At 34.7% G+C, this 25,599-nt stretch overlaps 4 protein-coding genes and 1 long non-coding RNA gene across 6 annotated transcripts; 3 read left to right on the top strand and 2 right to left on the bottom strand.

Moving 5' to 3' along the window:
* Positions 1-135: 135 nt before the first annotated feature.
* LOC107418433 (SUPPRESSOR OF ABI3-5) lies at positions 136-4,833 on the bottom strand. Its single transcript, XM_016027133.4, has 10 exons — positions 4,650-4,833; positions 4,433-4,538; positions 4,178-4,292; positions 2,971-3,028; positions 2,770-2,888; positions 2,583-2,681; positions 1,953-2,225; positions 1,539-1,762; positions 830-1,051; positions 136-439 (listed from the first exon to the last, which is right to left on the bottom strand). Exons 1-10 carry the CDS (start codon positions 4,751-4,753, stop codon positions 323-325), a joined length of 1,437 nt encoding a protein of 478 aa, XP_015882619.3. The 5' UTR covers positions 4,754-4,833; the 3' UTR covers positions 136-322.
* A 2,585-nt stretch (positions 4,834-7,418) lies between these two features.
* LOC107418415 (galactinol--sucrose galactosyltransferase) lies at positions 7,419-11,785 on the top strand. Its single transcript, XM_016027113.4, has 4 exons — positions 7,419-9,278; positions 10,295-10,472; positions 10,564-10,931; positions 11,030-11,785. Exons 1-4 carry the CDS (start codon positions 8,046-8,048, stop codon positions 11,591-11,593), a joined length of 2,343 nt encoding a protein of 780 aa, XP_015882599.1. The 5' UTR covers positions 7,419-8,045; the 3' UTR covers positions 11,594-11,785.
* Positions 11,786-12,307: 522 nt separating this feature from the next.
* Positions 12,308-15,528, top strand: LOC107418420 (transcriptional regulator DEF1). The gene is made up of 3 exons (XM_016027118.4): positions 12,308-12,713; positions 13,281-13,538; positions 14,239-15,528. The coding sequence occupies exons 1-3, from the start codon at positions 12,579-12,581 to the stop codon at positions 15,343-15,345; spliced, it is 1,500 nt and encodes a 499-aa protein (XP_015882604.2). The 5' UTR covers positions 12,308-12,578; the 3' UTR covers positions 15,346-15,528.
* A 3,173-nt stretch (positions 15,529-18,701) lies between these two features.
* Positions 18,702-24,685, top strand: LOC107418305 (tryptophan aminotransferase-related protein 2). 2 transcript variants are annotated; one of them, XM_016026992.3, is made up of 5 exons: positions 18,702-20,039; positions 21,669-21,972; positions 23,119-23,399; positions 23,722-24,035; positions 24,186-24,685. In XM_016026992.3, exons 1-5 carry the CDS (start codon positions 19,756-19,758, stop codon positions 24,368-24,370), a joined length of 1,368 nt encoding a protein of 455 aa, XP_015882478.3. In that variant the 5' UTR covers positions 18,702-19,755; the 3' UTR covers positions 24,371-24,685. The 2 variants fall into 2 exon arrangements, with proteins under 2 accessions (XP_015882478.3, XP_048329687.1); XM_048473730.2 differs by lacking the exon at positions 18,702-20,039 and adding an exon at positions 20,268-20,407.
* On the bottom strand, positions 21,979-23,158 carry LOC125422349 (uncharacterized). Its single transcript, XR_007240950.2, has 3 exons — positions 23,018-23,158; positions 22,696-22,887; positions 21,979-22,168 (listed from the first exon to the last, which is right to left on the bottom strand). It is a non-coding gene; the product is annotated as an uncharacterized LOC125422349 (long non-coding RNA).
* Positions 24,686-25,599: the final 914 nt, after the last annotated feature.

The following is a 25,599-nucleotide window of genomic DNA, read 5'->3' as shown; positions in this document are numbered from 1 at the left end:
TGTAAATTGAGGGTAAATCCATTTGGATGATCTCATTAAAAGCCTACTGGCCGTTTGAAACGAGGATCATCCAGTTTAACGCTTCTGTTGCCAAGAATATGCCAATTTATTAAATTTTCAATATGTAGAATGGGAGGACCAAAAAAACAGGGGCCAAAGCTTTTTTAACTCAAATAATACATACACAACAGCTAGGAGATATGGACACGCTAAAACATATTTACTTATTGAAGCTCGGTCACAACTATACTACAAAGAGGGGAAATGAAAAAAAAAAAAAAAAAAAGGATTATTGTGTATGTGCTTGTAGAGAATGGAAGGGTTAGACCTTCCTCTGCTTGGATCTTCCTTGAGGCCACCCCAGTCCAGCACTCCCAATGTTACCTTCGGCCTGAATTGGTTCAAGCAAGCCTTTTGTAGTCTTGCCAAGTGCCTCCCCCTGCACACAAATGCCAAGATAAAAAAATAGGAGAGATTACCAATTGGCAATCGCTAAAACAAAAGTATACATGTCCCAGAAAATGCCCATAATTTAACTTCAGCCATTTAATTGAAAGATAAAGCACCATTTTGATTACAAGTATTCAAGCTAATTCGGGGGAAAAAAAAATGATGAAGAAGAAGAAGAAACAGGCCACCATATGGTTCTGTGCTGCAGCAATCTATTTTCAACCATCATTTCAAGAAATTTTGGAATATCTATAGCAAAAGCAATTGATATTGTTTGCAATATGATTATATCATAAACAGTTAAACTGAATATTTTATTTCAACGCTTTTATAAACATAATTAACTGGAGGATCTCTGATATAGTGACAAAATAAATACCTCTTTCCAGCCCATGCTTTTTAGGATTCTTCTAGCATAACTGCCAGATCCAAATGATATGTTCAAAGCCTCAGCTGCAGCTTCCTCTGTAGACTCAGGAACAGATGATGAAGTTGAATCATCATCACGGACTATGGAATTCTTTTGTCCTGGACCCACACCAAACCCACCGTGCAAGGCTCTTCTCTCAGCAGCTCTATCCCTATATGTGTTGCTTCTACGCTGGCATTTCAAAAGAAACAAATCATAAGAAACACAAATTCAGGTTGTTATAAGAATCATTAGACCCATTAGATCAATTACATGGAACAGAAACATATATGCCTAGGCTAGATGATATCTGTATGCCTTTTAAACGCAAACGCAATATTGCTCAAAATCCTAGTCAGCTTTGCACGACTCAAAATCAGAATTGAATGGGTGGTAGACTAACCTTTTTTTTAAGCCAGGAAAGACTAGATAAAAAATGTGAAACACCCAACAGTAAGAAAAAGTTCAAACAAAAGCTAAGGTTAATTGTAATTAACAATTTCCCAGCATCTAATATCCTATTACACATTAGCATTCCAAGGAGACTGCTATTTGGAATTGGTATGTCCAAGGCGAATTCAGAGCTTTAGTTGAAATTGAATCTTTCTTCCAAAATAGAATATTCATCTTGTAACTACTGTAATTTTATGTTGTCATGTATGTTATGTATCGAATTTACCTTTTCAACTGTGGGGCCTTGATTAGGAAGAGAAGGCAGACAGCTGTCTGAGACTCCATCTGCAGATTTTGATTCCGTTTTTCCACTGGATTTAGAGATGGGGAATGATTGTCTGTGAACTGATAGTTCAGGAAATCCCCAATCTTTGGTTGGGTTTGAAGAATCATAAGCTGACAAGGAAGCTAAGAATTTTGCACTAGGACTCCGCAACTTATAAACTTGCCCTAACAAGAAAAAGTTACAGATAGCCGGAGTTGAATTATTAACCATACCAGACATATATCCAAAGTATATTCAAGAAAGAAGCAGAAAATAATAACTGTTTGCACCTAACTGCAACCCAAATATGTAATTTAGATGTAAGCATGCAGCAAGGATAGTTCAAATTGTGCAATGAATGAGGATAATTCAAACCTGTTGTCACTCGTACCAGATCAAGATGTGCTTCACATATTGGAGCAGTTCTTAAAAGACCACCACCAGAAGGCATTGACGGATGAAGCTTAGAAGACCTCTTCATCAGTCTGCCAACAAGCTTTGCAATCACACCTTTTCCATCCTTTCTGGGCTTTGTGACCATTGTCCAGTCCCATAAATCCGTGCAAGGAACCTCCAGAGTTGGCTCTTCTGAAGAATTAATGACTTGACCATACTGAGCTCTCCAATTCTCTTCATCCCATGAATCACCTGTGCAATAGGCCGTCTTATCATGTATCAGTCCATATCTGTATGGTTGGTGAACCACCATATTCAATTATTATTGGCACAGGACCTGAAGATTGTAAAGATTGACTAAAATTATCCATTGGGGATTGATTTCAATTGTCGTCAAAAGGAAGGCTATTGACTTCAGAGAGGATTATTGGAGGAGATAGGTATCTACAAATTGCTTACAGTTATATTCTTGAAATATACATGTAATCATTATTAATGTACAGAAACATGTTTCATTAAATAGAAACAAAACAGTAAAGCTCATGATCATAACTAGAAGAGATATGGATATCCATTGGTCAATTATTAGCTTTAGTGCAGCAGCAATACCTTCATCTGCTACATTTTCAGTTGAGTTAGTTACATCATATTCATGATAGTCTTCTGGAATCCATTCTCCTTCTTCCAGCTCGTAAGTATCAGTGTTCACTGGAGCTCAACCAAAGAAACCCATTTAGGCCATGTTGCAGCCATATCAACCTTTATCCAAAGATGAACAGAAGAATGTGGGACAGACCTTCAGCTGGATAGGAATCCACCTCATCTGTTTTCAAGGGGAATGTTACATCAGCAGCAGCATTGACTGCTGGGTCGGAGTAGCCAGACAAATAAAGATCAATTAGTGTATCTTCTAACCTACAAAACAGCCAAAAACTACATCTAAGAAAAATATTCCACAGTAAGGACTTAAAAAATAGCAGTGAGAGACCCTGCTTACCACTCTGACGGAGGAGGAAGATTTTCAGGTTCATTACCGGTACTGCACTCTGTGTTTCCTGTTAACAGAAGTATCAGAACATAAGAAGAGAACACCATTTCCGATGTTCAAGATTACCAATGCTCAATAGTAGTAGAATTTAGTAGGAATTTCAATCCATTAAGTGAATATAACCAACTGAACACTCCTGGTGCAAATGCCCTGTGATGAAGAGATGATAATGTGGTATAACATGACATTCCATTTGCTATTTTGGCATTGTTATAATTGATTTAAGAATTATTAATATTATTTAGTTATATATTATATGAAGAAGGGTTGTACTGGAAGACTAAGTTTAAGTTGTTTTTAACGTTATAAATCAATTGTTTAGATGGATTGAGACTTAGTTAGTATATTAGTTCCTATAAAATAGTACTATCTAACATATATTTGGTTATTTAGTGAAAGTCAGCTTCCTATTTTATTTACTAGTAAAGTATATATTAGTCTACTAACGTTAAAAAAAAATAAAAAAGTTGGTTTCTAACATTTATATTTGTTGTCATTAAGTTACACAAAATCAGTATTTTTATTCTCAAAAATCATCCAGTCAATAACAGACTTTTACTCCAAGCTCCATAAACAGAAGCTTTCTTTCTCATTTAGAAACACATAACAATAGAAAATTAACTATTCTCTCTTCTTCTCTCAAAGTACTCTTCTCCCAAATCCTCTATATTTCCTTATTATTACTAAAACTATTGTACTATCATCAAATATATTTTTGTTATATATATATGTATATATATATTTTTTTTTTTTTGAGCATTACAGGTGTTCTAAGGAGTGCATGGGAATTCTTAGCTGCACACAATATTCCTGAAGGATCGTTGTATCTTGTAAAAGGATTGTTAGACAATCCAGTACAAAAGGAGGTGTATCTTTTTTAAGGATAGCGCATTTGCATGCCTCGATCCAATTAAACAAACCATCTTAAACTCTGAATAAGTGTTTATTAGCTTATTATTATTGTTTGGTGTTTGGTATTTGTAATTGTAATTCAATTGTACTACTTGTTTTATTTCCAACAGGCATTACTAATAGTTTTGAAATACATATTGGAAACCATAAACAAGAAGTATTATCAGTCTATCAAAGGCTCAACAGCAATAAAACATAAGCATGACAAGAGAGTTAATGCGAGGAAGAGTTAGATGGCTCTCACCAGCATTGGGTTCGATCTCATCTTTGCCACAATCTACATGTTCCAAAAATGGGTCATCTTGAGTGTGATTCTCGGAAGCAGCCACTTCGTTCTCATATATTTCAGTTTTGTCATCCTGACACCCACAAACAAAAACAAAAAACAAAAAAAAAAATGGGGTTTTTTCAGAGAAAGCAGAAACCTTTTCTAGATTATATTATCGACGAGAAATTAAATATAAAAAAAAAAGAAGGAAAAACTAAAAGCAAAATTTACCTTGTCCGAGTGAAGAAGCACGTAATTTCCATCTTCAAATTTGTAATAAAGACCATCTCGACTACTGTAGTACCAACCAGCGTTTGGGTCATGGTAAAATCCACTACTGCTCCCAATTCACACCCAAAAAAACCAAAAAAACAAAAATCCACAATAAATAATAAAAATTTGCACCAATTTATGTATAAATAGACACACATAGAGAGAGAAGGAAAACCTGGCATGGAAATAGAGCTTCGAGTTGTCGTCCCAAACAAATGAGCAATCACCGTTGAGAGAATTTTGCGAATCGGTTTCCAGAGAACCCGCCATTTGCTCCATGTCTCAGATACCCAAAAACGCAGAGCTACACTGTGCATACATTACAGCACAGGTGATGCTCTAATACGAATTTTCTCAGTTACCAAACAGTTTGGTTAGGAAATCCGGGCCTCTTTCTTTAGGACTAAAGGCCCATTTTGTACACCAACTAAGGGCCCACAACTAGATATAAACGGGCTTTGATTGGGTTATTTCCTTTTACCATACTGCCCAAAATCGTCCTTTTCACAATTGAACTCGTGCTTTTATAAAGACAAATAGAATGTTCTAACACATTAGAGCTATCTGCTTCATCACACCTCATGTATTTTAGCATTTAAAAAGTATGATATTACCTTCTATATTATTTTTTGTCATTTCAATGCAATTTTTAATTTTTTTTAAAATAAATTTGGTCAAATTAGACTATAAATATTAGTTAAAAATGAAATCAAAGAGAATAAAATGGCTTTTCAATTGAGTTTTATTAGTTGTGATTTATGATTAATTTTATAAAATGCATTTGTGAAAATGGTATAATTTGTGGTAAAATTTACATGGTCAAGTGTAAAAAATATAATAGTTCAAAAAAGGCAAAGCGTATTTTAATATTTTTTAAAATATAATTAATTGAAAAAAATTCTAACTCTACTGAAAAAGAATGAAAGGCTGAGTTTTAATATGGAGATGATGCCAATGTGATTTTCATTAGTAAAAAAAATATATATAAATAAAATAAAAAGTAATCTGAAATCCAAGCGTAAAAATTGGGTACGACACAAAGATTAGACAGCGGTGACTGCACGAGGAAGAGGGGAGGGTTGACCTACAAACGTGGCATGGAAAGGAAAATGGGTAGGCTGAGGTGTCCTTCCCAAATGAAAGACTCTCTGATTCAATGCCACGTGTCTCACAATAAACTTTACAATTTTGTTTGGTGTCTGTTCTTTTTGTCGTAGAAAAAGTACACACGTAATTCGTACACGTTGAATGAGGTTTGTCATTTTTACCAATTAGCTTATTACCCACGTCACTTTTCAATTAGATTTATTTTTAATGGTTAAAAAAAAAAAAAAAACTCTATATCAATAATTTATTAGTATGTTATACTTTTTCTTTTGGTTCGGTGAAAATAATTTATTAGTATGTGATACATGACAGTGTATTAATATGAGAATTTAATTGGTTGGGTGTTAGTTTCTTTGGGACCATGCTTGAGAAAAACAATCACTTAGATTAGAAGAATCTAGAGTCCCCATATAAAACTCCTTGATTGAAGTTTTCACTGAGCAGAAAAAATAAATAAATAAATAAAAATACACTCCTTTCCTTCTTGGAGTTTTCTAGTATCGGTCCTACCATATGGGGATGTGCGCCAACAACGACAAACACTTTCCTTTTTCTTGGACATATAATAATATTATTGTTCATGCTGTTTGACAATTGTAACACAGGAACTACATTTTGCATAATGATCTACCTTCATTGGCAATAACAGGGTTCCAAATTTGTATTTGATATGAAATTCCTGTGAGACATATAAGTGGACTCCATATTTAACAATATTATGATTTTTAGAATAACAAGCTTCCTATGTTTTACAATTTATATTAGTTTTCTCCACAATGATTAGTGAAAAAAGAATAAAATGCATTCTAACCTTTTTTTATGTGGAAAAAAAAAAACTTTCGGTGAATGTTAAATTAAAAAAATATATTATTTGTTATTATTGATGAATAATTATTAATGAAGTTATGATTATCATTAAATGTTTATTTTTAAAATTAAAAAAAATTAAATTAAATATTCCAATTAAAAATTATATAATAATGATAACAAATAACAAATTTTTTAAATTAATTAGAAGATAAGATTTAATCTGAATCAAAATACATAATTAACATTAAAAGTTACTGTGGTTTCGTTTATTCCATTACAATTAAGTGTATCATATATTTATCATAAAAGAAAAAAAATAGAGAGAATGTATTATATATAATAATTAGACCATATCATCCCATATTTCTTCCAATCATCACAATAATATAAATTTAACCATTTATAATCATATATAACCTCATATGATGATAAATAAAACATATAAATCTTACAAAATATATATATATATATATATATATAGAAGATGCATAAATATTACGACATGAATGATTTAAAACCTTTACCATATCATTTATATACCAAATACATAACAAAGTTTTTCTTCGACTAAATGTTTCCAAACTTTATTTACCACAAAGTTCTACACTTTTATTTTTTATTTTTTATTCCTTAGTAGTGATTATTGAAAATTATAAAAATGTCACAAGAAGCCAAATTGGGGTTTGATATTATATATAACATGTACATTTGTCCTCATTTCATTGTCCTTTCTTTAGGATTACTGCTAAATTTGAGAAAGTAGATAGATTTGTTGGGAATGTAGGTGCACATACCAAATAATAACAATGGAGTTTAATATAAAATGGCATGACAGAAATCATAAATGAGGAAATCTCGCAACTTGCCGAGAATCAAGCTAAGAAGAAAGGGTAAAGAAAATGAAAGAAACATCTAGAAAAGCAAAGAATGGCCCATAAATCTGACCAAAGTTATAAATAACGAAAATAAAAGAAAAAGGAATAAAGAAAAAAAAAAATTATCCAAGACAAGACCCATTTAGAATCACTTTGAACGATTATAGACCCCTTATCTTTCTTTATATAAAATTTGGTCCTCCAATGAAGCTTAAAATCATGTACAATCTTCTCCTATACATCTCATTCATCACTCTTTGAGTACAATATCTTAAACAAAAGCAAAATGCAAAGCACATTATCAAAAAGAAAAAAAAGCACTAGGCAACGCAGCCGACAATACAAATCCATAAACACAGTACAAAAACTTTGTTTCGCATCAAAGACAGAAAACTACGTATTAGAATCTTAATTGTTGTCTTATGTTTTTGGAAAATTAACCTTGAGACACAGCCAAACGAAAAGACCCTTATACCCCTACCAAAATCCATGCATAAATTACTCAACCGTCCTTAAAGAAAGAAAAGCAAAATTTGAAAACGCCCAATTTCTACTCTGTTCCTCTAAAGGAAAACCAAGACCTAAGTTTTCTTCTTTAAACCTCTTTTGCAGTTCTAGATTCTACGATTCCTCTTTGAACATATGTTTTTGCCTATATAAAGTCGTCCACCACCTGCTTGTATTAATCACCAATCCAACAACTACCAAACCAGCTCTCTCTGTCGGTCACTTTCTCTGTTTTCTTTGTCTTTCTAGTTAAGCTTCAGAGCTTTCCATCAATGGCTCCAAGCTTAAGCAAGAATGCAGCCCTTGACATCATGGGGCCTTTAGACACCAACATACCCATGTCCATAACCTTAGAAGGAACAAACTTTCTCGCCAATGGCCATCCAATTCTCACCGATGTACCTCCAAACATAGTAGCCACTCCTTCACCTTTCATTTCCTGTGACAAAACCAAGAACTTGGTCGGTAGCTTCGTCGGCTTTGATGTGGACGAGCCCAAAAGCCGCCACGTGATTCCCATCGGCAAGCTCAAGGGCATTAAGTTCATGAGCATATTCAGATTCAAAGTCTGGTGGACTACCCACTGGATTGGAAATAGTGGAAATGATGTCGAAAACGAAACCCAGATGATGATCTTGGAGAAGAATGACTTGGGACGCCCTTACGTTCTCTTGCTTCCACTCATTGAAGGACCATTCAGAGCTTCACTCCAACATGGGGTCGAAGACAACGTGGACATTTGCGTGGAAAGTGGGTCCACACTTGTTTCTGGGTCCAGCTTCAGGAGCTCTCTGTACATGCATGTTGGGGATGATCCCTATGTGCTTGTGAAAGAGGCTATGAGAGTGGTGAGATTTCATTTGGGGACTTTCAGGCTTCTTGAAGAGAAAAACCCACCAGGTATAGTAGACAAATTTGGTTGGTGTACTTGGGATGCATTCTATCTTAAGGTACACCCTCATGGTGTTTGGGAAGGTGTTAAAGGCCTTGTGGAAGGTGGTTGTCCTCCAGGGATGGTCTTGATTGATGATGGTTGGCAATCCATTTGTCACGATGATGATCCACTTTCTGATAATCAACACGGGATCGATCGAACGGCCGCTGGAGAACAAATGCCTTGCAGGCTTATAAAATTTGAAGAGAATCACAAATTCAAGGACTATGAAAGTCCTAAAAAAAGTAATGCCTCTGATAAGGGCATGAGTGCCTTTGTTAGAGACTTGAAAGATGAGTTTAAGAGTATAAAGTATGTTTATGTTTGGCATGCACTTTGTGGATACTGGGGTGGGATTAGACCCAATGTTCCTGGTATGCCTGAGTCTAAAGTCATTACTCCTAAGCTGTCACAGGGTTTGAAGAAAACTATGGAAGATCTAGCTGTGGATAAAATTGTCCATAACGGTGTCGGGTTGGTTCCGCCGGATCTTGTTCATGAGATGTACGAGGGTCTTCATTCGCATCTCCAATCGGTGGGGATCGATGGTGTCAAGGTTGATGTGATACACGTAAGTTTTTCTTTTTCCAAAAGCTTTCTTTTTGTCTACGTATGTTTAGAAAATGACATTTTCAGAAACCGTTTGCTTATACTTTTAGAGTATTATGGCTTGTTTGGAGTTTTGGATTTACTTGCACCGCTTTTGGCTTTAAGTTTTCTGGACATTCCTCCAGAAGGCTATATCAAAATCTTCTTCTTCTTTTTCTTTTCCTTTCTCTTTTTTAATAATTAATATGTTTTTGTCTAGATGTGTCTTTTTGTATGAGCTAATTAAAAAGTGACTTCAGAAATAGAAAAATACACATGTATCACATCATCACGTTGAACCCAACAACATGGTAAAACTAAAAGTTTTTGTCAGAGATGGAGAATTTGAGATCAAAATACTTTTGAAGAAGAAATTCAATATGATGATGTGGAACATGTATAACAGTAAATAATCTGATGACAAACAAAGAAATTAATTAAGGGTAATTGATGCATATCCCTTTCCCTTAGGCCTTAGTTAATTTGTTTAATCGGTATTTAGACAACCCAAATGTGTACAAAACTGCGATGGAATTGGTGCTTTATTGCAGGATTAAAAAGCAATTTGTTTCCCAATCGCTAGTAAATATTGTGTCCTTGTACAAGTGTCCCCACCTTTGAGTTCGCTGCTGGTTTCTGTAGGTGAGTACAAGGAGCTTCCCAAGAAAAAATATTGTTTCTGAGGGTTTTCACTGGCTTAACTTGATAACTTCCATTAAACCCAAAAAAAAAAAAAAAAAAGAAAAGAAAAGAAAAAGAAAATTGATGATTCCCAAATCTAATCTACTCCATCATGCCCCAGTCTCATTTTGTCACTATGCCTTTAACTTCTGCTGGGTCTATGTTTTCTCAGCCCAAAATTTCAAATATAAGAACTTACAGTTGAAGTTCTAGTACATTCTTTGTTAAAGCCTTAAAACTTGGTACGTTGGGGGATAGCACTTAATTATTCTAACAGAGAAATCTCTGCTTAATGCATGTTATTTTTTCTGTTATTAGTTGCTTGAGATGCTCTCGGAGGAATTTGGGGGTCGAGTTGAGCTAGCTAAAGCTTATTACAAGGCACTGACTGCTTCTGTAAAGAGACATTTCAAAGGGAATGGAGTTATTGCTAGTATGGAGCACTGCAATGATTTCATGTTCCTTGGAACAGAGGCAATAGCTCTTGGACGTGTTGGTATGTTTGTGATTAATTTTTATACACAATACACAAAAACACGCACCAAAACTGACGAATACAAAGAGCTAATATCTTCAACCCAATGCAGGAGATGATTTTTGGTGTGTGGATCCATCCGGTGACCCAAATGGAACATTTTGGCTCCAAGGTTGTCACATGGTGCATTGTGCCTATAACAGCCTCTGGATGGGCAACTTTATACATCCAGATTGGGACATGTTCCAATCTACTCACCCTTGTGCAGATTTCCACGCCGCGTCCCGGGCTATCTCTGGCGGACCAATCTATATCAGTGACTCTGTCGGAAACCACAACTTCAAGTTGCTCAAGAGCCTTGTTTTGCCGGATGGGTCTATCTTGAGATGCCAATACTATGCACTTCCTACCAGAGATTGCTTATTTGAAGACCCATTGCATGATGGGAAAACAATGCTCAAGATTTGGAACCTCAATAAAGTAAGATTCCTGAACTTTGTTTTCTGTGACAAAATTGAGACACTGAGTTTGTATGGAGGATTCTAAGTCTCTAACCCAGTTATTTTCAAATGGAACAGCATACAGGAGTTTTGGGACTGTTTAATTGCCAAGGAGGAGGTTGGTGCCCTGTCTCAAGAAGAAACAAAAGTGCTTCCCGATTCTCACACTTGGTCACCGGCTTGGCAAGCCCAAATGACATTGAATGGAACAATGGAAAAAACCCAGTTCAAATCAAAGGAACAAACATATTTGCTGTCTATATGCTCCAAGAAAAGAAGCTGAAGCTAATGAAATCCACAGATAAAGTAGAGATTTCACTTGAACCTTTCACTTTTGAGCTGCTCACTGTTTCTCCAGTAACAATCTTGGCCAAGAAATTGGTTCAGTTTGCTCCAATTGGATTAGTGAATATGCTTAACACTGGGGGTGCAATTCAGTCATTAGAATTTGATGAGGATGAGAATTTGGTAAAAATGGGAGTTAAGGGAAGTGGAGAGATGAAGGTGTTTGCTTCAGAAGAACCGGTGAAGTGCAACATTAATGGGGTTGGTGTTAAATTTGGTTATGAGGATAAGATGGTCACAGTTCAAGTTCCATGGCCTAATTCTTCATCATTATCAATGGTTGAGTACATGTTTTGAAACTACAAAGGGAAATGTTTTGTATCCCTCCATGACAAAAAATGAAAAGAAAAAGTTTTTTTTTTTTTTGTTTTTAATCTCATATTTAACTTTTTCACATGTAAATTTTGGGTGATGGAGTTGATGAATCTCCATTTGGAGAGTTCTTTGAAAAAAAAATAAAAATGTGTTCTTGTAGAATTCAAGACTGAACTTCTTTTCTTCATTTTGATGTTTCATTTGTATCGTATAACCTTAATGCCAAATTTTCACAGAAAACTAACATTTTGGGAATTCCATTCAATTAGCTGAAATACAAACTATAAATTATAACTAACATTAAAAAATAAAAAAATAAAAAAACAAAAAAAAAATCCATAAAATAAAGAAAAAAAAATTAAAAGTCCAAAGTGTACTGGACCCTTCAAAAAAGGAAATAAGTAAATAAAAGCATTTTTGTTTTCAAAAAGGAGTCAATCAAAGAATAACCCGTCAATTTACCTAAAAAGTAAAAGGAAAAAAAGAAGAGAAAAGAATAATTCGTTGCTTCAAAATTAATTTGGAAAAAAAAAAAATTTAAACCAAAACATGTTTTTCATGTTAACTAATCGTCATAGTATAATTTTTTCCTAAGCAAATGAAATTTGTTTTATTTGTATTTATTTGCTAAGAGGGTTTAGTTGGAATGTGTGTGCAGTTAAATAGCCGATAATATCACGGAATTTTCATGATACTAACACATGCAGCAAACACGTGTAATTTTGGTCAGCATCGGATCCAGTGTGTGTGTGAGAGAGACCGTGGAGTGTGCGGCGGTTGAGGGAAGGCAGAAGAAGAGCCAAAAAAACTCCCTCTGCGGTTCAATTGCAAAAGTTCACATTTCCGATGATTTAATCGTCTCTCTCTCGCTATAAATATTCTCTTTCCGTTTGGATTCTAGGAAAATCAGACCAGAAAATCCAGTAGGAAAATATTATTCTCCCTCCCACACCGACACCTACACGACATGAAATCCTCTGATTTCATGGATAAGCAGATCATGGAACTTTCTCGATCCTACTCCAACGATTTCTCCGAACTCTCATACCCTCATGAAGATGATTTGGATTCCACCTTCCGTTTCTACCCAATAAGACCTGAGGTTTCGTCCCACTCGCTTACTTCCACTTTCACTTTGTGCTTTATTTCTTAGATTGGTTTTTTTTATTTATTTATTTATTTTTTTTTGGCGAAATTTTCTATTTTGTTGAATAAAAATTCATTCTTGCTGATTTTAGTATGGCTGGATTTAGATTTTGGAACTATAGTTGGGGAAGCTGAATATTGATTGTAGGTGATTAATTCCATCCAATCCCGATTCTAGACCCTGAGTTATAAATTCCTAAATAAAATTCAATATCAAAACAAAGAAAACTCTAGAATTTGCATAGTTTCTAATAAATTATGTATAACCAATTTGATGAACGTGTTTATGTGCTTTGGTGAATTTGTATCAAATCCTTGAATTTTGCATAAATGGGTATATGGGTTTTGTTTTTTGATTATTATTACTTAAAAAAAAAAATGTAATTTGAATTAGAGAGCTGGTTTTTTAATCTGGATTTAGCTAGCAGAAGAGACTCCCTGAACCAAGTTCAGTTTCTTGACTTATGTTGGTGTATTGATGCTTGCACAGTTTTAGTTGTTAATGCTTCCTTGTGACTCTCAGATTGATCCTGTGAAAGCTAGTGGCAAGAGCATTGGAACATTTGGTGATTCAGCGTTAATTTCTATGATTGAATGCAAAATTAAGGACCACACTGAGACCATGCTACATGCTGTGGAGGGTTTAAGCATGCGCTTGTGCCAAGTTGAGAGTAAAACACGACAGATAGAGCATTCTGTCGAAGACTTGAAGGATTCCACCAAGTATCAATACGGGAGGACTGAAGGAAAAGTGAGGGAGCTAGAGAATATTCTGAGAGAGGTATATTTCTTCATTTCAGTTCCTCCATAGTTGCTATAGTTTTTTAATTATCTCCTTCATAATAAAGAGAACCGAAAATAGTTTGCATTTTAACGGAGTTTCATTTTGCTCTTATTGTACTGATATACTAAGAATAAATTCCACTTTAAAGTATTAGGAAACAATTGATAAAAAAAGTTCAAAAGACTGAACACAATCATCTGTCCATGAAGAATCCTAAGTGTAGGGAACCTCGCATAAATGGACTTAAATCTGGTTTTTAATTCTGAGCCAACCTTTTAATATTTGTGTTAGTTTTACAGATTGCCAGGATAGCATCAATTATAATCTAATGGCTTTAACTCACTTTATGTCTCTCTAAATTTGTCTGGAAAAATATGGTACATGTTCGCCAATTTGTGATTTGTCTCAGAGCATTGATATATTTACTCAGTTTCATTTGGTACGATATGCTAATTTTGTATTTTTGTTATGATGAAAATAATACCATGACCATTGAAAGTGACAGTCATAGATATCTGTCTTAATCAGATCTCACTTGTGGAGTTCCTTGATAATTTCAAAATTGTGGACGGCTAATATCTTTCCAGAAGAAAAAGGAAAATAGTGAATCTTATCATTGTTTGAGAACAGGGAAATTTGATGATTATAGGAACTCTTTTGACACGCTTACTCATCTTCTGTGGAAAAAAATTTACAGGTTCAATGTGGTGTTCTGGATTTGAGAGATAAACAAGAAATATCAGAGGTTAAGTTACAAATTGCGAATTTGCAGATGTTAAAAGGTCATGAGCAATCAGAAAACAAGAACAGCAATGTTAAGACTAGTTTATCTCAAGTTGTTACATCATCTGTGCCACAGCAAAGCCACCAATTAAATCCTACTCCCGTTCCTTCTGTACAGCAGTTTCCTTCTCCTCATACTAATGTTCTCCCAATCCCGTCTCACCAGAATCTGCTTCCAACACCAACAGTAGCACAGTATCCTTCTCAATTACCTCAGGACCATTCACAGTTGGAATCTAACTGTTCACAACCTGTGCGTAATCCAGAGTCCACACATCGTCGACAATACCCTATGCCTCCAATTCAGCAATCACAGCCACCACCACCAACGCCTCATCAATCTCATCAACCATATCAACCAGTGCAGCAGATTTCAGCGGCACCACAATTGCAGCAGTTGCCTGAACCGCTTCCACCAGCCAACATTGTTGATCCACAAGCCCAACATTCAATGCCTCACAGCTTGGGAGAAATGCCTTACATGCCAATGCCATCTCAAAGCTACTCATCAAGCATCCAGGGAACCTCCAATGTACCTGGCTTGGCTCCTCCTAGCAGACAAAATAATTTGGGATCGATCCACAGGATTCACGATCAATCTTCCATGGGTCCATCTTCAGACTACCATCGAAAGCAACCAAGTGGATATTCGAATTTGCATGATGGTTATTCTTACTCTGAATTACCTTCCCAGTCCCACTATGGCAGTTCAAGAATGAAGCCTTCACAACTTCTACCATATTCTTCCGTCCCATCTGGTGGAAGCAACTTCTCTCAACTGCCAACTGCCCAGATATTACCGCGTGCACTGCCGATGGCTTCTGATGTGGAGAGTGCAACTAGCTCCAGTGGAACTGGAAGCAGGATACCGGTTGAGGATATTATTGACAATGTTGTAGCAATGGGATTCAGGAGGGACACGGTGAGAGCAACAGTTAGGAAAATGACTGAGAAAGGACAGTCAGTGGATCTTAATGTAGTGCTGGATAAGCTGATGAACAATGGAGAATTTCGGTCCTAAGAGTACTAAGTTTGATGCTTGCCTTCAATGCTTTTGTATATGGTATTCTTCTATATCTATATCCATATCCCTTTTACCCCATTTTTAGCGGTTGCTTTGTAAATTGGAAACTGTAATTGTATTTTCATATATGTATAGGTTGCATATGAATGTAAATTCTGATCAATATTGTTTTTACTAGGATATGGGAACTTAAGCTATTTCGTGGCTACCAAATTCACAATCATATATGAGTGGAAATAGAAAAGCATTAAGTGCAATTTGACCAGAGTATAATTCACTTCAAATTTGCGAAAAGAAAGAAGTGGGGCATGTTTCCTTAGAAGACTCAATTATGATTATAAATCAGAAAAGCAAGTTGTCAAATTTCTTTGTCCTTCTCTTTACCAAAATGAATATGGTCTGGAGGTACCATGAACCTTGTTAACTATAAATCCAATATTATTCATTCATAATCACCATTATGAGAGTCTAAATACCCATGAGTCGTCAAAGAAAACAAGAAGTTGGACTTAAAATTGCTTCACCATAACAACCAAGTTCAGTCTGGAGCACCTTTCAGATGTAACAGAAACGTTTTGGTAAAGAATATAATAAGGAGATGCTTAGAGTTCACAACCAAGATTGGTTTTGGCCCTAGAAGAAAATATTTTGGGCGTTGTGTCCAAATTTCAATATCATTTTCAACAAGAGTATGTGGATAGAGATCTAATTAATATAATGATGTTAATGATGCAAAAATTTTTACCAAATGATACGACAAAATGCCATCGTTTTATTTATATTTATTATCATTTGATAAACAAGTTAGTGAACAACTATTTTATTGGCTTACATTTATTATAAACAACTTAGCACAATAACAATAGCAATCCTGCATATTAACATGCCCGATTTCAATTCAAGTCAAGATTGAAACAAGATTTCATGTCCATGTCATATATGACAAGTGTCAGTTACCCAGTAGGGACCTTATCAGATTAAAAAAACTGCCATTGTCATTGGTGCAGCAACTTGAACGAGACCTGTCCCTACTCCTTTAGCCTCAATGGTCAATACACCTCTCCTCCCCAAAAGGAAAAACAAAGCTAAAGGAAAATTTTCAGAAATTTGAGAAAGGCCAATGTACTAGTGGGGTTCAAAACTTCACAAAAATGGAGAATTTTTTCATTCCTAGATATAGGACCACTTTTTATTTTTCTTTCTTCTTTTTTTTTTTAATTTTTTTATTTATTTTTATTTATTTTTATTTTTTTATTTTTTCAGGGACAGAAAACGACATGTCCTTGAATGCAGTAGGCTGAGCCCTATGACCATGTGATTTTGGAAAAAGGGTTTGTTTTCAAATCCTCCGGAAGAGATTACCATGACTGAGCTCTCAATATCATTAAATAATGGTCCCCTAGGGCTAAAGTTTTCTTTATCATAGTGCAGATTTTGTGGACCCTAAATCAACCAGAGGTCCAGGCTTTTTGAACTATAGGAATTTGTGTGTTTTTTCCTTTCATATAGTTTGTGAAAAACAAAAAACTAAATATCATATTGTTTTAATATTTTCAGATTAAATATCTAAGCAAATCCATGAAAACTTTATTAATGATAAAACGTACAAAACATATTACTCCCACCGAGTCAAAACCCTTCTGGCAATTTATTTTATTTTATTTTGGGGGAGAGTCAATTCTTGTGCTATTAACAACATGGACTGGTTTTGTCCAATCCCAAACCTAACTCTGTCATGTGTTGAATTGAGACTTCCTTTGTCGATCAAAGCAAACTTCCAAAACCTAATTGAATGTATTTATCTTTTAGAATCATATAATATTGAGACATTGTCACCAAAGTAGCTGGTACCAAATGGTTGGCTGAATTCGGAGCATGTTCTCATTTGTACTTTGTAAACATGACCAAGTATTGACTAACTATGACTAATTGCATCATGATCCAATCATGTTTTATTAAACATTTAATTGTTGATAATAACATGTGAAGTGGATAAATTAGGTCTGGTGCATGCTCGGCTCAATATCGTTCGAAGAACATGGACTTGTTCTTGGAGCCAAGCTTTTTCTCCCATAATTTTTAATTGCAATTTTATGTTCCCTTTCTTTTTTTGGTTATTTTGGTCAAAGTATCCATGAATCTATGGGAAGCATAGTAGCTTTACCCTCAAATGTTAAATTGTAAGCAATGTATATCCAAATAATTTTTTTCAGCTTTTTTTGCTCAATTATCATTGAATAAGTGTTTAGAATCAAATTCATTTTCAAAATAAAAACATATATGTAACCGTTATACAAATAATATATATAACTGTTATTCACATAATATGGTGCAATAAAACAATTAATATCAACGGTAAGTATTTTGTAGGACACTTGCTTTTCTTTTAATGTTTTACAAAGTTATAAATAATTGAGTTTACTATGTAACTAATAACCGTTATAGAGTAGTGTGTTCAACGAGAAAACTCCCTAAAAGGGAATTAGAAACATTTACATGTCAAGGAAAAACAGAGTATTGAAGAAACAGGGTATGGAACACCATTTGGCATTTTGACAGCTTTCTATCATTGAAATTGAGATCTTAACTGACGCATCCATTGGAGATTTACCTAAAAACCTACAGAAATTTTGGAATTGCCAAATGGATGGTGAAACAGAAAGTTGATTCATGCAAATGTTAGTCTATTGGGGAGTGTTGTATAGATTCCTTGGCTCAAAGTCCCACGGATACATAAATAATTTTCCTTTCTCATATTTTAGTTTTATATGGCCAAACGATACCCATGTTAAGAACTTTAATAAATGGTGAATTAAAGCAATTTTTTTTTAATATATATATGAATGATATGGCATAAGTTGATTAAATAGCAAATGAGCTATAAACAATATTTAAAAGGAACGAATGTCAAACAATTATAATAAGCAATTAAAGAAAGAAAAATACTATAAAAAAGAAAAAAAAAATTTTAGAAGAAAGCACCAAACGACTTTTCAGTGGAAGCCCCTAAAACTAAAACACAACTGCACAACATGAAGTCATAAAAAATCATGGAAATCTCCCAGTCTCTAACCATCACTATCTCTTAAGTCCAAATCAAAACTCAGTTTGTTCACAACTCAAAAACAATAAAGAATTATTAATTTTTTTTTTTCCAAAAAAAAAGTCTGAAAAGTAGAAAATCAAAAAAGTTTAATATCAAGGAAAAAAAAAAAAAAGCTGAAAATTCAGAGGAAAAAAAAAGCAAAATGAAAAAAGAAAATTTTGCAGACAGAGCACACAGCCGGGGCAGCTTTTTTTTTTTTTTTTTTTTTTTTTTTTTTTTTCTCGGACTCCCATATATATATATATTACAATTTTTTTTCTTTTTATATGCATAATTTGTTTTATTGCTAAAATGGAACAGTAAATCTAACTACGCTTTTAGTGGGTCTGTATTGTTTTAGAGATCTAGCATCGGAAAACGGCGATTTTCCCGGAAAAATCGTAATGGGATTTCTTGATTCCTGAGAAAATCTCCTGTCGGATGTGTCTCCGAGGATGCTACAAACAAACCCACTTCAAGCAAAATTAGCCTCTCCTCCTCAGTCTCGTCAAAAAATAGTTCTTTTCTTTTTCTTTTTCTTTTCTTGGGTTTATTTATTTATTTTTTTGTTAGCTATTTTACAGTCAAATGGCAATGCAATATTGCACTATTAGGATGAATCTTTAGTATTTTCTCTGAATCTCACAAAAAAAAAAAGAAAAAGAAAAAAAAAGAGTTTTTATGAAATAACATGGTGGTGGTGGTATTTGATATTTCAAAAAAGTACTTATTTCTACTAAATCTACTATTATCCCATTTTTTTTTGTTTCCAATATCTATCCGAAAAAATAAATGAAATAATGAAACATTTTTATTGTTAATAAAAACGTTCTATGTTATCAGAGTTAAAGGGGCTGGATTTCAGAACACTATAACCCCTGCACCTACATGCACAGAGAGGCTCTAGAATCCCAGAGAAAAAAAGCAGAGAATTTTCAACCATTCAATTTTTTTTATTTTTTTATTTTTTGGGTTTTTTCAGCGTCCTTCCAAATTTGCCAAACCATCTTTAAAGTCTTCCAAAAAATCTGGTTTCTTTCAGTCAGGAAACGTTTTCATCGATTTATGCTCCATAACACGTCACTTGGAAGATTCAAATCACTCCGTACCAAACCTGTTCTTGCATGCATTTACTTTTCAACATCCATTTGGCAATCAAAATTTTTTGTTTTCATCTTCTGGGTTTTGCTATAAATTCCCAGTTTGGTTCTTCATCTTTTCGCATTCACTAAGTAAAGCCTTCAAAGTGGTAGTTTACTCCTTAAACACTGCTCTCAGTTTTCCTCTGTTTTCTTTCTATCTCTTTTTGCTGTTCTTGAGAGATGGCTAAGATTACCACAATTTTCTCATTGAAAAACTTGTTTGTGCTGTCAGTAGCTCTGAATGTGAGTTTGATTTTGAAGGTCTTTTACCAAAGTGAAAAGCAGGTACCTGTTGGCGTTTCCACTGAGGAACAGAAAGCTTCTTTAACGGCGGACAGTGGGTATCAAAAAGAAGCTGATGTAAACCAGAAAACCATTCAGTCTTTGTCAACTTCCTCTTCTTCAGCTACTATTAGTCTTGCAGAGATTGAAGACGGCGGTGAAAGAATTATCAACCTGGACCAGTAAGTTCATTAAAAAAAAAAAAAAAAAAAAGAAACAACTGAATTCTTTATTAATTTCAAAGTAACTCCATTTGAGCTTTTTTCTGAGATTTATCACTGACCTCAAATGAGCTTTTTGCTGAATAATATCTCATCCACGACCCTGTGTCAATAATGTCAGGCTGTTTTCACCCTTGTGAGGTGGTAAAGGAAGTCACTATTCTCTCATTTTTTTTTTTAATCTTTTTTTTTTTAATTTTTAATTTTCAAAACCAAAGGGCATAATTGTCGCTCTAAGTTACAAAAACTAATTCTTACTATTCTAGCATGGGCCAAGTTAGGTAAGCAGTGATGGCATCTCAAATATCTAAGAGGGGTTTCAATAATAGGTAAGAAAACACACATGATGTCACTGATATTTGCCCAGACCTCCAATCAATAACACAATTTTTTTTTTTTTCCCCTCTACTTGGCTTTTTTTATTTTTTTCCGTTCTTCACTGTGCTGACTCTGATTTCCTGATGGAGAAGGATTGGTATTCCCTAACGTGCACAATTGGGCTTACGTTTATCCCAGTTCCCGGTACACACTGATGGTTTTGTATTATTTCAGAGTAGAAAAAGACAGGTCCTTTTTTTTTTGTGTTGATTGAGATTTGCCATGGTGTATGTTAGTTGGAAAAACACGCACTCCTCTCTTCTCTTCGTACTTGATGACTGTTTTTTTGTCATTTCTCTGTTCCCGAGTTGAAGGGTTGGAATAGGTGCTAGTGCTTAAGATTCTAAGCAATATAATGCACCATCAGTGGTTCTCATTGACATTTGACCGAACACCATGATTGCACCATAGTTGTGGACCTCAACACGACTCACATAAAAAATTAGAAACTGGCAGTAGAGAAACCAAAGGTGCATGTTAGCACAAGGCACTAATGGGTCTGTGAATTTTGTGCATACTAGTTTGTGGGGTGGTGTCAATTTGGCTTTTTTTTTTTTTTTTTTTTTTTTTTTTCTCCCCTACCATTCATCAACACTTCCTTTCCCTCTTCTCTTCTCCCTTTCTGTGCTTATGGCTTTTGGAAGGATTCAAAAGCCTTTGAAGTGCGCCATGTGTTGTCCAAGCTCTGTAAAAAAACAAAAACTTTTTGGCCGCCCCAGATTGTAAAAATTAGCTTTTATGAAAGGGGGATTAAAAAAAAAAAAAAAAAAAAAAATCCAGCTTCCACTTTGACATCTAACAGGGAAAAAGTGGGATTGTCTGGATCTAGCACTAAATGGGTCCAGCAAAAATACATTCACACTCCCATCTCCAAAGTTTTAACCACTTGTCACATGTTGAAGACGTTGATCTGATGTAAGATATGCAAACGTCTAATCATTGATCTGCCAATTACAGAAAAACAAAGGGTCCCACAGAAATAAACCACACCTTGCAATAACCTTCCCCATACCGACCTCCATGTGTGTACAATTCTATTTCCCGTCAAAAAAAAAAAAAAAAAACAAAAAATCCTTCTGTTATATATATATATATACATATATAAACTTTTTTTTTTTTCTTTTCCCTCTTCTTTTTTGCTCATCCCCCTATTTTGATTATCTTCTTTACTCAATGTTTTTTTTTACAAACCAAACATGTTGGTTAATGCAGTGGAGATCCAACAATGTATGAAAAGTATTGGAAACAAATGGGAGAGAGAACCACCATTGTCATCCCTGGATGGCAATCTATGAGTTACTTCTCAGATGTGAAAAATCTGTGCTGGTTTTTGGAACCTGAGTTTGGAAAGCAAGTGGTGAGGTTGCACAAAGTGGTTGGTAATGCTGAGACAGATGGTAGGCATATTGTGGTTGGAACTGGTTCATCTCAGCTCTATTTGGCTGCGCTTTTTGCTCTCTCACCAGCTAATGCTTCCCAACCCATGAGTGTAGTTTCTGCTGCTCCTTACTACTCGGTGAGTTTCTCAAATTTTCTTCTTCTTATTCTTAGTAGTTTGTACTGTCGTCTAAATGTTTGTACCAGTTTGTTTTGAGGAAAAAAAAACAAAGAGAATAGTTTAATGTTTTGATGGTTTTCAAGTTCTAGGATATTTATTAAGTATATAATATATACGGGAAGTAATGCGTTATGGCATACTTGCGAGCAAATCCCTGCAAAGTCAAATGCATTATTATGATTAGACCAACCAAATGGTATATTTATGAATGCATTGATTTGTATTTGTTTAGTTTAATCACTTAAACATGGTGGACATGCTTTTAATAAAGCTGACCATTTTTTATGGAGTTGGTTGCGTCATTCTTTTTCACTTCACTTTTCTCAAATTCTCATGCAATATGACAAATAACATGATTTTTTCATTTTTTTTCTGGGTGGCTCTTGTTCACATCTAAAAAAGAATAAAATCCCACTTCTACTAACTTATCATTCTTATCATATGAATTTAGGACTAATCAAGATGTTGGGTGCATAGCTAAAACATATAGACCTTCTGATTTCCCATACACACTCCTAATTTTTGGGCTTTTTGGTCTTTTGGGTTTTGATTAATAAACTAATAAATTTGTCTTTCTTTTTAATTTATTTATTTTCTATTTTGGGGACAAATCATTAATTCTCCATTGGGAAAAACAAGGCCAAGAAATCATTTAAATGACATTGCAATTATATTTATTACCTTGTCTGTCACTTACTGTTTCCCCCATTTGCTGCGGGTGTAAACTTTGACTTTCTCCATCAAAATATTATATTTCTTTTGTCATTGTTCCCTCTCTTCATGATGACCACTAAAACCATTGTCTCTGCCCCCCTTCTTGTACCAACCAGGTGAATTCATGGAGAATACTGCATTTTATACATGTGCTCAACACTGCATAGAATAATAAGAAATTTGAAAATTTTCAGCTTCACACATTTTATACTTTTAAAGTAAGCTAATTAAGCAACAGGATCTAAAACAACATAAATAATAGTTTTAGTTTGCAATTTGTTTAAATTACCCGTGAAATCCAACTCTTGGCACTGTGGTTGCATAATGTGTCATCTTCATGTTTCTTTGCACGAGCTGATTTCATGGTTCTTGCACAAAATTCTTTTGCAGTCCTACCCTTCCATGACCGATTGCTTGAAGTCCGGTTTGTATAAATGGGCCGGTGACGCTCGGAGTTTCAACCAAGACAGTCCGTATATAGAGCTTGTCACATCCCCAAACAACCCAGATGGCTTTGTCAGGCATTCCATGGTGAACAAAACTGGAGGCACATTGATTCATGACCTTGCTTATTACTGGCCACAATATACACCAATTTCCTCCCCTGCTGATAATGACCTGACCCTCTTCACCGTGTCGAAAACCACTGGACACGCAGGCACACGCATTGGGTATGCTGATCATCATAATCATCATAGAAATTAGAATTACATTAACATACATATGCATGCCTTTTTATTTGCCTGATTACATGTAATTCGGGTAAATATGCCATAAGTTACATGTAATCAAGAGCTAATGGGATGTCCCTTTGCATTACATCTGATTACATGTAATTCAGGGTATATATCCAATGAATTACATGTAATTGAATGCCAGGGCACTTTACATAAAAGTTTTGTACATGTATGACCAATAGTTCGCTTGGTATTGAAATTTTTCTTCCTTTTTTTTTATTTATTTTTTTATTTTTTTGTGTTGGTACCATTTCAGGTGGGCTCTAGTGAAAGATCCTCAGGTGGCCAGAAAAATGACCAAGTTCATAGAGCTTAACACCATTGGCGTGTCCAAAGATTCACAACTCCGAGCAGCTAAGGTTTTGAAAGTGGTAGCGGACAGCTGCGAAAAAACCAGAACCAGCTCAAGCTCGGAGTACAATGAATCTTTCTTCCAGTTCAGCTACCGTGTCATGGATCAGAGGTGGCAGCAACTCAGGGAGGTTGTGAACTCCAGCAGCGTTTTCAGCCTGCCTGATTTTCCTCCTGACTTCTGCCACTATCATGGCCAGGTTTTGGAGCCTCGACCTGGTAACTAAAATAACAAACACCAACCCCACCAAATCAACAATCATTTCCAATCAGTTTCTGGCATTTTTTTTTTTTTTTATCAAACATTTGATAAAATAACACCAACCCAATATCTCTTTATTTATTTTGTTTTTTTTTACCTTGTTGTAGCTTTTGCATGGCTGAAATGTGAGAGAGAATTGCAAGATTGTGAAAGTTTTCTTCGAGGGCATAAGCTTCTGACCAGAGGAGGAAGACATTTTGGGGTTGAACCAAAGCATGTGAGGATAAGCATGTTGGATAGGGATGACAATTTTAGATTGTTTTTGAAGAGGTTGTCTATGGTCCAACCATGATGATCACTGAGCTAATCCTTTCTTGTGCAATTCTCTCACAAGTTCCAGAGATTTCCTCCAGGCAGCTGGGTTGGTGGGGATGGGAGGGCACTGAAAAAAACAAAAAAACCCAAAAAAAAAATAGAAAATACAACATTAATGTTTATTCATAATCTAATTAATTTATAACATCCTTTCTAAATAATGATTTTTTTTTTTTTTTTTTTGGTTTTACTATAGGTTTATTGTATTTATTTATTTTTGTAGGGAGAAAATAAATAAGTATATGCAGCATGTGTAAAAAAGTTATTGAATATATATATATATATATATATATAAATTAGGACAAAATCCTAAGAAGATGAGCTACGATATAGGTAATGATGACAAAAACGACAAGCTATTTCATACTTTTCACTGTTTTTCCTAGACGCCAAGTCGTCCGTCCTTGGACCCAATAATGGAATTGTCTGTGTATGATTTGGTTGTCCTCATATCTTTTCTGCCAATCACTCAATGCCATGTTATCTCAAAAAAATTGCTATAAGACTTGTTTACCCCTCTAGGCCCTAGCTATGTCCTATAATTGCTCTCTCTCTTTTTTCCCCCTATCGTTTTTATAACTAGAGATGGCATGCATGGGATTCACCTACCAACCCATCAATTGAGACACTAAAAAATTATATCCTCTCCAACAATATCACAGAAACTCCCCAAACCACAAAATTGCTTGCTAAATTTATGAAAATTCCAAATCTACCTAACAATTAAGCTTGCTTTATATGACCATCAGCTCTTCTAGGCTTTCGGTAGGAAGAGTTAAGAGGGACTTGGGCAAAGGGGAAGATGCTACACTCCGACCAAAAAATTTGGTTAGCTTCAGCCATTTTTTGAGTAATACATTCTAGTGAGACAGAAGATTTGAATCTATTAATCATGATATGATGTCATGAGCCCAAATTACTTGGTGAGATCATAGTTTGTGTTTGATCTTTAATCCTTAAAGAGGGGGAAATTTTTTATATATATATATATATATATATACATATATTGTACATTGCTTAAAAGTTTTAAAAAATAACAATAAAGGATTACCTATATACATTAAAAATAAAAAAACAAAACAAGAAAAAAGAAATTTTGGTTGGACGGCTGGTCCATTGACTGATGATGTAATTTAGATCAAGCCCTCTTCAGGTTTAAGCTACAGACAATAGGTGAAGAAAGCCCAAAGCCCATGTAGCAATCTC

Source organism: Ziziphus jujuba, chromosome 2, assembly GCF_031755915.1.
Source record: "Ziziphus jujuba cultivar Dongzao chromosome 2, ASM3175591v1".
In the NCBI taxonomy this organism is placed as follows: Eukaryota; Viridiplantae; Streptophyta; class Magnoliopsida; order Rosales; family Rhamnaceae; genus Ziziphus; species Ziziphus jujuba.
The sequence above is the reverse complement of the archived record's forward strand: the minus strand, read 5'-3'. Positions and strand labels throughout refer to the sequence as shown.